General features: G+C 40.5%; 2 protein-coding genes and 1 long non-coding RNA gene across 6 annotated transcripts in view; 1 reads left to right on the top strand and 2 right to left on the bottom strand.

Annotated features, from left to right (window-relative positions):
- Window positions 1-11,535, bottom strand: part of LOC116699129 (uncharacterized) — an 18,591-nt gene that overhangs the window by 220 nt on the left and 6,836 nt on the right. The window contains exon 3 of the long non-coding RNA XR_004334382.1: window positions 1-1,923. This exon is cut by the window's left edge and continues 220 nt beyond it. This is a non-coding gene — a long non-coding RNA (uncharacterized LOC116699129). The remainder of the gene's footprint in view (window positions 1,924-11,535) is intronic.
- Window positions 2,027-6,568, bottom strand: dcun1d2b (DCN1, defective in cullin neddylation 1, domain containing 2b). Of its 4 annotated transcripts, none has more exons than XM_032530235.1 (7): window positions 6,359-6,568; window positions 4,094-4,310; window positions 3,851-4,019; window positions 3,479-3,609; window positions 3,250-3,332; window positions 2,858-2,954; window positions 2,027-2,596 (listed from the first exon to the last, which is right to left on the bottom strand). In XM_032530235.1, exons 2-7 carry the CDS (start codon window positions 4,266-4,268, stop codon window positions 2,520-2,522), a joined length of 732 nt encoding a protein of 243 aa, XP_032386126.1. In that variant the 5' UTR covers window positions 4,269-4,310; window positions 6,359-6,568; the 3' UTR covers window positions 2,027-2,519. The 4 variants fall into 4 exon arrangements, with proteins under 4 accessions (XP_032386126.1, XP_032386037.1, XP_032386275.1 ...); XM_032530146.1 differs by lacking the exon at window positions 6,359-6,568 and adding an exon at window positions 5,445-5,634; XM_032530384.1 differs by lacking the exon at window positions 6,359-6,568 and adding an exon at window positions 5,441-5,465.
- tmco3 (transmembrane and coiled-coil domains 3) overlaps window positions 6,367-11,535 on the top strand; it is an 11,537-nt gene continuing 6,368 nt past the window's right edge. The window contains exons 1-8 of the mRNA XM_032526939.1: window positions 6,367-6,619; window positions 7,168-7,265; window positions 8,167-8,475; window positions 9,374-9,541; window positions 10,221-10,400; window positions 10,543-10,743; window positions 10,916-11,044; window positions 11,165-11,257. Of these exons, the coding sequence (XP_032382830.1) occupies window positions 8,218-8,475; window positions 9,374-9,541; window positions 10,221-10,400; window positions 10,543-10,743; window positions 10,916-11,044; window positions 11,165-11,257 (1,029 nt within the window). The 5' untranslated portion in view covers window positions 6,367-6,619; window positions 7,168-7,265; window positions 8,167-8,217. The remainder of the gene's footprint in view (window positions 6,620-7,167; window positions 7,266-8,166; window positions 8,476-9,373; window positions 9,542-10,220; window positions 10,401-10,542; window positions 10,744-10,915; window positions 11,045-11,164; window positions 11,258-11,535) is intronic.

The following is an 11,535-nucleotide window of genomic DNA, read 5'->3' on the forward strand; positions in this document are numbered from 1 at the left end:
ACAACTTGCTTAAAGAAAAAAATGTACGGTATGCTACTGTGACAAAACAAAGTGGCTTCAGAAAGTATTCAGACCTTCCCTTCTTGCATTCTTTGTGGTGTTTTAAATGGATAAAATGCCATTTTGCCAATCAATCTACACTCAATAACAACAAAGTGAACATGTATTAAAAAAAAAATTAAGTTTTCAGAACCTTGATTCAGTACTTTGTAGAAGCCCTTTTGGCAGCAATTTTAGCTTTGAGTCTTCTTAGGTAAGTCTCTAAAGCTTCGCACTCCTGAAGTTTATCCTATTCTTCCTGGCAGATCCTTTCAGGCTCCATCGGATTGGATGGGAAACGTCTGTCAACTGCCATCTTCAGGTCTCTCCACAGATGTTCTATGCCACGACTACTGGGTGTATATTGTCGGGAAAAAAATGGTAATTTTATCCATTTGAAATTCCACATAATGAAGTGTGTAAAAAGTTAAGGGGGTCTGAAAACTTTAGCCACTGTACCTTCTTTCTTGCTTGCAAAAATAATACTGTTTTGATAAGAGCGATCTGCATGACTTCAAAAAGTTGACCACACATTTGACAAATAAAAACGTACCAAATGGACCACAACAGAATACTAAAAGATGTCACATTTTCTTGCTCCTGAACCACACACATCAGATGAGTCAAAAACAATCATCTTAGAAACGTTGTCACATCATCTCGCTGTCTCGACTGTGATAGGCTTGTGCACAACTTTGACAAGTCAGACAGTTATATGGGATATTTCATTCCACCAATAACACATATCCAGCTTACAAAGATGAAACAATATGGCACATTTACCCGCTGCTACAGTGACTTTTTTACAGTCATGATTAAGCTGGGTTTTTGGCCACTTATCTGCATTCAATCTATGTCTGAAATTATAATAAATTCCCATCCTGATCTACATTATGCACACCACCATAGTTTATGACTGACCTCTCTTTACATAAATATGAGAACATAAACAGAAGTTTGTCAACTTAAGGAAAACAGGGCAATTATTCCCCCTGTAGTTGGATGAGAAATGTCATATGGGGAAATGATCCATCCTTATTTCAACATATGGCAAAGGTTTCATCATTTTTGTTGGCAAAACAAGATAGTACAGTTAGAAGGCAAATACTGATGTAAGTGCAGAAAGGCGCCTGCTGTTCACTGTGACTGGGAGAGGACGACTGTTGCTTCAACTATTCCTTCTGTCAAACTCTTTAGCTGAGAAAGGGGGATGCTTTTAGTGTTATAATTACTCTTATAGAGCAACACTAAATCTTGTATGGAGGAAATGCATTGCACCCCTAGATGGCAGCAAAACCATTGTTCTCAAAGTGACCTGTTTATCTGTGTGGTAGTTCTATGATATTTGCATTACAACCACTAAATCATGAAAGGCAACAGACTAAAACTTCAAACAAACAGTTTAAAAAAAATCTAAGCTGTGATGCTGAGATTCATATGTAAAAGTATATGCAAGTGAACCCACAGTCAAGTAGACTGAATAGTTCTGCAGTGCTGACTGATAAAGAAAACCTCCAACAGAAAAAAGTGTAACTCAGTGCAGTTTGCAAAGTTGATATATCACCTGGATAATAGAAACAGTCAATGTGCCAGTCAGTCAGTTTCTTTGTGAAATAAGGATCCTAAATGCTTCTTATCATGACTGTAAATTTCATAACCTATCAGATAAACATTTTTGCTCCTCTAAAAATTAAATCTATTCTTGTTTTCCTTTCCTATTGATATAGCATTTTTACAACTGTAACAAATGTGATTCTGCTGGTGCTGAGCCTGAAAAGCATGCTGCTCTTTTCAATTGTCTGAATTCAAAACGTGGATCTGAATTCTTTCACTGTTGCTCAGTTAAAGTGATCATAATTTGTAATTATAATAAAACCAAATGAGCTAACACACACACACACACACACACACACACACACACACACACACACACACACACACACACACACACACACACACACACACACACAAATGTAGAGTACATTTCCCCCCTCCTCAACATCCATGGTCCTGCTTCTAGCTGACAAAAACATGCAGATTTGAACATACTGTTCCATTCATAATTCACATCCTACTGCATCTATAACGTTATCCTCTGCGTGTGCTGAAGATTCACTGGTCCTGTCCCTCCTCACTGTGCCGAGGATGCAGGTTAGTGAGCCAAGTCCACAGCAGCAGTTCAAAGCCCCATCCGTTGATGAGTCGCCCATGACTGACGAGTTTTAGAATACCCATCATTTCTATATTGCAATTCCGAAGACTGTCCTTGCCAAAAAAATGAAACATAATCTCTCTCCTGTTGATTCCCCCTCCTGCTTTGATTTTATGCAGTTGGAAGAACAATCTGAAGGACAAGCTGCAAACTTATAGAGAGGTACTCTTTTTGGCTCATTTGTATAAAAATCCTCATTCAAAGGAAAAAAAGAAGAAAAACTGGGAGAAACACAAACTCCACTTGCTGCATGAATCAGAGACAAACACTATGTCATGTTGCGTTTACTCGTCACAATCGGCCGAGCAAACTCCACAAAGTCATCTATGAGGACAGGCCATGCCCCTGAGGAGAGGAAAAAAAAAAACACTGAATATGTATCAATGTAATCTGTTACAATAATGACATAGTGGACCAGTTCATCAAGTTGCATTAACATACAGATCCCTTTAATGCAAGTTATAAGGCATTACTCTGATGTGATGTTTGCCGTAGTCAGTTAATCGGGGTGACTGATTGAATTATCAGAAATAGTGTTTGTCTTTCATTGTGGAATTAACCCCTGAAATGCATACACATTATTGTATCCTGCTTTAATAACCTCACCTTCCTCATCATAGTTTGACATGTCGTCTGCAATCATATTGCCGAAGTCCAGAAGGAGGTTCCATGTGTCCTTGGGAATTGAGCGTTTGTGATGTTCCTGAATGCAGCACAGTAACAGGAAAAGAGTGGGAGTTAAAAGTTAAACATTATTAAAATTTCCTGTGCAATAAAAGTCAATTCAACAGTCTAGAAATAAACAGTATCTTTGTGAAATTTTGTTATTGTTATGCGTCAAAGATGGCTGCTGTCTGTAGTGTTGCCGTATTTGACTGTATTCTATCAGACTGTTTCTAATAGCTTTGCTTCCCAGGAAATGCCAAAAATTTGGAAACATTGGAAATATATGTATTTGTGTTTGTAATATCCTGCTGAGACAAGATTTGCTCTCTCACCAGCAGGAAGCAGTTCCAGAGATCCAAAAACTTGAAGCGACCTGTGAGAACTAGATTCCAGTAAGCAACAGCCATCTCAAGGTCTAGGACACAAAGTAGAGATCTTCAACTTCTTATAATGTGAATATTTTAATAAAATAAGAACCTGTAATCCTGAAAGTAACAAGATTGATTTTTTTCTACATTTTCTTATGTTCTACAGTACATGTTTAGTTAATGTAACGCTTACCTAAACCTTTCTGGCCGGGGTTCTTGGCAAAATTGAAGGTAAACTGGTAGAAGTCTTTGAACTTCCCTGTGTCTTTAAGCTCCTGCTCTAGTCTGGGGAGGATCGCCTTGAGTTTCTCAGGACTGTCACAGCTAGAGGAGACATTAAGAAAATAACAAATCCTGTTATTATGAGTAGCGGTGAACGGCACACAAAGACTAGTGGGTTTCTGACAATGAAAGTTGTTGTAGGACTCAATTTTGACAGAATATGTCATTGAAAATACAAGAAAGTTTCACAAACAACTTCTTACTATTTCCAAATAATGAACCTATCCTTAGTGTGTAGAGAGTACAGTGGCATCAAATAGATTTCAGTATCACTGTTGCTCACCCTAGCTCAGCCATGCCATCCAGGAACTCTTTCCTGCTAAACTCGCACTGGGTGGCCGCTCTGAACTTCCATGCCACCACAAGTATGCTCATGCTAGCTGGGTCCAGCGTCAGGTCATCACAGAACTGCTGGATCCCATCAATGCCTATCTTGTTCTCATCCTGGGGGTCTGCACAGACAGATGAGAAGAGTGAGCAAGACAAGACAACCAAACTATGCTCAAATTTATTTTGAAACTCTTGCCTTTGTATCTGTTGTAGAGCTGGTCCAGCTTCTTGCGGTCCACTGAGGTTTTCATGGATTCTTTGTAGTAGAGGTCTGGGTTCTGGAAGTAGTTGTCTGTGGCGATTTCTAGTTTCCAGTCATTCTGTGTCAGGCAGTAGACAGCTGTCCTCTCCCCGGCCTGTGTGAAGGACATGAACTGCCGAACCTTGTCCTTCTGCGATGACTTCAACTTGTGCTGTAAAACAAGCAGGCACACAAGGCAAATGCTGAGCTGGAGTCGCCTGTAAGGGCCTATTAAGCCCCGAAGCCACTTTACTCAGAAACCACCTGGTATCAGAATACAACATGTCCACATTTTTTAAGAATATGCACAATGTAAGCACAACATCAAGTTAATTATCTGTTATCAAAGCAGAATGTTAACAAAGAGCTTTAAAGTTATGCTAAAAAAATGTAGACGTCGTCATTGTTTTAGTTTTCACTGTGTTTTAGTAGTGCATATTACCAAACAAATGATCACAAACTAATTGCTACACCCACATCCTGGGGCCTTCAGGACCCCTGACAGGTGGTAATCCAGTATTGGGTAAATGGGATGAAGAGAGATGTATGTGGAGAGGCTACACATAAACATTTACACAACACACAGCCTAAACTTTCTGACCATTTAAATAAGAGTGCAAGGATTTAATTTCTATTCAAACCTCCTACCTCCTATCTGGAAACTAGTTACTGTACTTTATCTGTAACTTTACACAAACACAGTTGGAAGTGGATTGTGCTCAAATAACACATGCTGTGACAATAAAATCTAGTAATTTAGAAAGTCAGTCTCATACAATGCAACAACTACTAGTATAAGTGCATTACGGGAAACGACACTGTCACCTCCAAATGCACCAGCACAAGGTTCCGTTAGTTTACAAAAAATACCATCCCGTGTTTATTTACTCTATACGGTCATCGGGATGATTGCACGTTTTGCAGAACTGCAGACCTGACCCACCCAATGACCAAACAGCAAATTCGCCGTGACAGCCAGGCCAGTTTGGTGACCTAGTTTCCCTAGGAAAGGGGACGTTTGATCCTGCAGGCTCTCTCCAGACCCGGGGCAGCATCACATGCGAGGCGAGTTACCAAAAAGGGAAAGGTACGTGCTGCAAGTGTCCGATCTCAAAATACCAACAACTGACCTTCCATTTCCCTCATATTCCCGACACATATCACCCCAATGCGACACTTGGCTGAGGACACCCCGATGCCCGTATCGGTGTGTCCTCTTAATAGCAGTGACAGCCGTTATCGGGTTCTGGACTTGTCTAACGGAGCCAAAGAATTTCCCCGGTTTCTCATTTTTAATCTTACCTACCATTTTACCATACGCTGTTTTGGCCCACTTGATATCCAATTATCCCTGGTGCGCATGCGCAAAACCAACTGCGCTACTGTAGTTGCTCTGGGTTCATGGGAAATGCAGTTCTGTAGCATTGCGATCCCAAAGGCCCTGAGTTTTAAACACCTTCAGCTTTATGTGTTTCACTCTTACTGTTTCGACAAAATATGTATTTCTTTAAAGTGCTTCTACGGAAATATATTTAAAGGAAATTGTCACATTATTAAGTTTATATGACACAGCCTGTTGCCATATTAATTCAATCAAATTTGTGTATGGCAGTCGATGAAACTCAGCTCTGAAACGAACTTCGTTGATGGTATTGTTTTAAAATTCAATTGTCTAGCTAGCTAGTGTTACACAGTGTTACAGGCAACCGTTAGGACAAGTCATAGTAGATTTAACATAGCCAGGGATCCGAACAGCTGCCACTGTGCTGTGGGTGCACTTGACACGGTAGAGCAGCAAAACAAAACATCTGAAAAACTACAAGTCCCATATCAAAGCTGATCAAGATGTTTCGGAAGTAATCTTAAAATGGATCAAAGTTACATCGACGCGATTATGTTAAGAAAACAATGCAGCCGTTGTTCAGTTTCAACCACGGTTTATGTTGGCGTTCTTTTGTGACACGCCTTAATGAGCTGTTTCCATAAAAGTTGCTGATATTAATGTAGCTAACGTTAACTATTTAGCTAATGTTAGCTGTGTTAGCTTTAACGTTGGTGTCATGGAAGTGCGTTAACTCGGCTGAGTGTGACAGCTCTGAGGAATTTGAGGACTAACTTCGCTTTATTTCCACTTCCAGAATAGAAAGCAGGTTGACCTTTATACTCATTAATAACTGGTCCAACTTCAACTTGGATTTCATCAACAGCAGTCGCACCTACCTGGACAAAGTAACGTTAGCATTCCCCTTTGCTAACACGAATAATGTTGTTATAACGGTTGGAGGTCGAAGTCAACATTAAGTTGGTCGCCACCGGTGAACGCCTGCACCGACGCTGGCTTCAGCTATGTGGCAGGGGAGGAGGGGTGGAGGTGATGGTGGTGGTGGTGCGGTACAACAGCATGATTGTTCCCTTCTTCTTCAGCTTCTCCTTCAGCCGAGAATTGGAGTTGAGAGCCAGGATAGTGCCCATATTTCGCAGGTAGTTGCAGCCTTTCTTTATCTTTTACAAAATTGTTATGCTAAATGAGTAATCTGTTTGGGACATTTAGCTAATTCACGGTGTTTCCGGAAACATCATTCATGCCTGGGGTGGGTTTTCAGCTTTGTATAATGTTACTCTTGGCTGTCATTATTTATTTCATTTTAATTCATTTCAGTAGTTTCTTTCCAATTTCATTTATATGTTTGACATTCAGCTGTTTGTTTTTATACTTTTTAAACATGCATCAGTACAGAGTAACCTCCAGGTTTTTAGTAGCCGACATTGACAACCAGTCAAATAGTCAGTGCAGGTCAGCTGTGATAAATATACCTAAAACCTACTGTGCCTGATTACAGTTTTGAGTTCCTTGTACTTTACATGTTCCATTTCATCCCACTTTATACTATTACTACAACAGAAATGTTGCACTTTCTACACCATTACAGTTATACTTCGGATTAAACCAGTGTTATGATCAGCTAATTAAATATGACACATTGTTATAACCCCCTCAATAATGTGTGAATTGTGCTATTGATTTCTAGCATCAGTAGCAGAGTGGCTGCAGTCCAGTTGAAGGAAGGACGGACAGAGGAGGAGTTTGGAAAGTAAACATCACTCAGCTTGACTCATGCTCACAAAGGTGCGGTACAGCTTGGGTGTGAGTTGAATGCCTTCAGTCATGTATGTGTCAGCAAGCACATATTGTACGAGTTGGCATGCTAGGTGTAGGCAAAACAGAAAACACTACTGGAATTTACACTTATGTTATGCTCAGTCAAGTCATGAGCAACTACAAGGTGCTATTAGCTACTCCAAGCGACGGGCCACAGTATACCCAGCTGTTGTTAAGGCTCCTCAGCTGTGATCAATCTGAAAAGATCAGTCTGTCTCTTGAGATGACATTAAAAGCACAGAGTAGCTCACATAACAAATAGATTATCTTAAAATTTAATAGAGATATAGTCACTATCTGTGCTTTAAAGGGATCACTTGCCATTCCTGTAAATCTATATTTTCTTTCTGGGATGAACAAATCCCATAAAAGACCAAAACAAACAAGGTGTTAGTTCATCTCTCAATACTTTCCCACTTCCCTACCTTGTCTGTGGCTCTCAGCAACAAGCCCATTTGTCCCTACTGAAGACATAGACCTTTAAAAACAAATATATTCCTAAAATAAGTAAATAGTGTATTAGTTAGGGAATATTATTAAGGAATATTTCCACTTTCTGATTTGGTTTGCTACTGAATTATCAGGGCAGTGTATTAACTCACCCAGTGCGGTGCAGCAGTGTGGCTCACTGATGTGTTTTTCATACTTTTTTGGCAACAATGCATCTATATCAGGCTTTGCATACACATATAGTACTTTTCTTGGGATTTGTTGACAATAAGAAAAACAAAAGATAACTAGACATATCCTTAAAGCTCTCCTAATGTTTCCACTACACCTTTTGAGTCCACACATATAGTATTCTCCTCGTTATTGTTTTTTGTTGTTGATCTTTGTAACAACCATGCTTTTCTTTTCTCATTCCCAGATTTTTTTCTCTTTGTCAATCTTCACACTCGGGTGAAGACAGAAGTTTTGGATGCAGGTTGTATGTTGGCTGCTGTGCCTTGGCACGGCGGGGGCACTTGTTGTGCTGCAGAAGGACCAGGTGGCCCAGCACGCCATCAAGCTTTATCGGAGCAAGGGGGCCACACACGGCCACAGCTGGGTGACCAGCAACTGCAAGCGGCTGGTGGGGCTTCTGCGTCAGAAGAATGTGGTTGTCAGGAAGCTGGCAGCTGCTGCTGATGCTGTCAGACGAGACAGGGCCCTTTCAGAACCAGAGAGGCTCTTTCAGGTACCGGACTGAGAATAAATACCAGATGGAGCAAAGGCCCTCTGTTTGGATCATAATGCAGCCTTTTGTTAGTGACTGTTGAGCTTTATCTTTTATACCCTATTCCACTGGAAGTACATAGTGTGTGAGACTGAAGGTCTGCAACTCTTCAGGGTGGAGTCTTTGTCTCTCTGTGTGTTGACACAATAGCTCAACAATAATACCTGTTCATATTTCAAGGCCACTTACAGTTCAGGTTTCACATAGAGATGCCCTGGTTGGATTAAAGCTGCAACAATCATTTTCATTATGGATTATTCGGTTATTTTTTTTTAGGTTAATCAATTACTCTTACGGTTTAGGAAATGTCAAACAGTGGAAAATGCCTTTTACAATTTCCCAGAGCCCCTCTGTCCAACCAACAGCTCAAAACCAAAACATACTACATTTACAACGACAAAACAGAAAACTGCAGTAATTTCAGCCGGCTGTGTCATGTGGACGCGCCGACAGAATTGTTGTCAATACATAGAACTCTTCATGGGGGAGACAGAAACTACGCACTATAGCTTGAAATGATGAACTGACTTGTCGCTGGATGATTTTCTGTCAAATGACTAATCGATTAATCAACTAAGTGTTTCAACTCTGGGTTAGATAATGGCCTGTTCAATGGCTTCTTGTTAATCTCTTTTAAACTTTTGAAGCCAAATCAAGTGCAGTATTTTTCTCAGAATAATGACCATTCTTTCTATTTTAATGTTTCGTAACATCTATTTTGTCCTATTTATCGTGTCTAGTTTCTGATGAAGACACCTAAATTGCTCTTGTATAGTATTTCAAAATAAAGACTACAAACAGAGTATGTCAGATATTTAACAGCTCAATGGCTGATTGGTGTCTGCCTGTCTGCATTCAGGTTCACACTCTGGAGGTTTTCCAGAAGGAGCTGAATGAGAGTGAGCACTTGGTGTTCCAGGCAGTGCACAGCCTGCAGAGGGCGTTGCAGGGAGACTACAGGGACGTGGTCAACATGAAGGAGAGCAGCAGACAAAGGCTGGAGGCCCTCAGGGAGGCAGCCATAAAGGTGAGGTCTGCACATAGAGCTCAACAGTGCCACCCCTCCTCCGACAGACCTTGGGTTCCGGAAGGAAATTTCCCATTAAATTCTCCCTGTGACGTCTGGAAAAATCTGTATGTAAAGAGTTTTAGACCAGGCCTTAGGCTAGCTAGCTACGGCATGACTCGTAAACATACATCATATAATTTTGAGTGAAAATTTTATATATATATAATTTTAATTATTATTATTAATTCAAATATTGTTGGGGTTAATTGATGAATTGTTAAGTCCATTAAATTTAAAAATCGTAGAACTAACAAAATAAGTAGTTAAAGACCCATTTGTCATTTTGTTTTATGTGACAATGTCATACGAATATAATATTGATGTCAACCACACCGCCCACCCCTAGGTCAAAGGTAATAACAATAAATTTAATTTACAATGCACTTTATATTAACGCAAATCCCAAAGTGCTATAAAACAGGTAAGTGCTAAAAATAAAAACACATGGAGAGCATGAAAATAAAAATAAAATAAACTAAACAAAAACAATAAGAAAAAGGGCAAGAGTTCAATCAATCATATCATGTAGAATTGTATGTCCTATGAATAACCATATTTAGTGTGAGTTCCTGTGTATGCTGCCACATGCATTTCTGTTAACATGTCTGTTCTGTCGGGCTTTGCTCTCACCGTTCAGGAGGAACAGGAGTATGTGGAGCTGGTGGCTGCTGAGAAGCACCAGCAGGAAGCTATTAAGAGCGCTTTAGCCCAGAATAAGACTCTGTCCATGCTAGATGAGATCCTGGAGGACGTCAGGAAGGCAGCCGACCGGCTGGAAGAGGAGATTGAGGAGCACGCCTTTGACAACAACAAACAGGTCAGTTAACAGCGCTCAGAGACTTTTGTTGCTTAATAAGACACTTAGAGACTGAATCGTCATTACTAATGAGATTGTGGTTGCAAATACACTTTGGCGTTTGACAAAGATCAAATTGTGCCTCTTTCCATTGTTTGTGTAGATGAAAGGAGTAAATGTAGAGGCAGTGTTGAGAGTGGAGGATGACGAGGAGAACGGAGGCAAGAGGAAGAATAAGTCCAAGCAGAAGGAAGTGGAGGACGACCTGGGACTGAGCATGCTCATCGACTCTCAAAACAACCAGTACGTCCTGACCAAACCACGAGACTCAACGATGCCAAGAGCCGACCATCACTTCATCAAGGTCACTTTATTTCTCCCGCTCATGTGTGACCCCATTTAATACATTAGAAGTAGACACACTGTATTCATTTGTTTTGAATCCTCAATGATTCGTAGAAAAGTGCAGTTTCTAATATTTAAATTTGAGTTTACCTGTACCAAAATGTTACTGCCATGTTTTTTGCAACATGCAGGACTTGGTGTCGGTGGTGATGCTGTCGCTGCCCTGTGGTTGGATATGCAGTCTGGTCGGTCTTCCTCCCATGTTTGGATATATTATCTGTGGGGTCTTGCTTGGTCCCTCTGGCCTCAACACCATCAAGGTGTGTGTGGGTGTGGGGTGTGTGGGTGGGGGTGGGGGGGGATTGCAGTGTCAGCATGTCCGATCAGACTTGCCGAGCACCAGTCTGTGCTAGTTGTTCATGTCAGTGTCTGTTTTGCAGTCTATGGTCCAGGTGGAGACTCTGGGGGAGTTGGGTGTGTTCTTCACTCTCTTTGTGGTGGGATTGGAGTTCTCACCTGAGCGACTTCGAAAGGTAGACAACCAGGGATTGAAATTTAGGATTAAAATTGGTCAACAGCATCAGCTTTAATAAAAGTTTGTTTTGCATAACTAAGCAACTTGCAATAATGCCATGTTCAGTTCAGAAGCCAAACTGATTTTTGTAAAAGCATTTGGTTACAGAAGAAGTTAGATTGTAAGGCAGTATTTTGTGTTACATAATCGTAATACAGATGTTATGGTTGCATAGTAATTTTAACTTTTAACTTTATGTAACACTGACGTGTGTGTTTGTGTGTGTGTGTGTGTGTG

The sequence above is a fragment of the Etheostoma spectabile genome, chromosome 1 (genome assembly GCF_008692095.1).
Source record: "Etheostoma spectabile isolate EspeVRDwgs_2016 chromosome 1, UIUC_Espe_1.0, whole genome shotgun sequence".
NCBI lineage: Eukaryota > Metazoa > Chordata > Actinopteri > Perciformes > Percidae > Etheostoma > Etheostoma spectabile.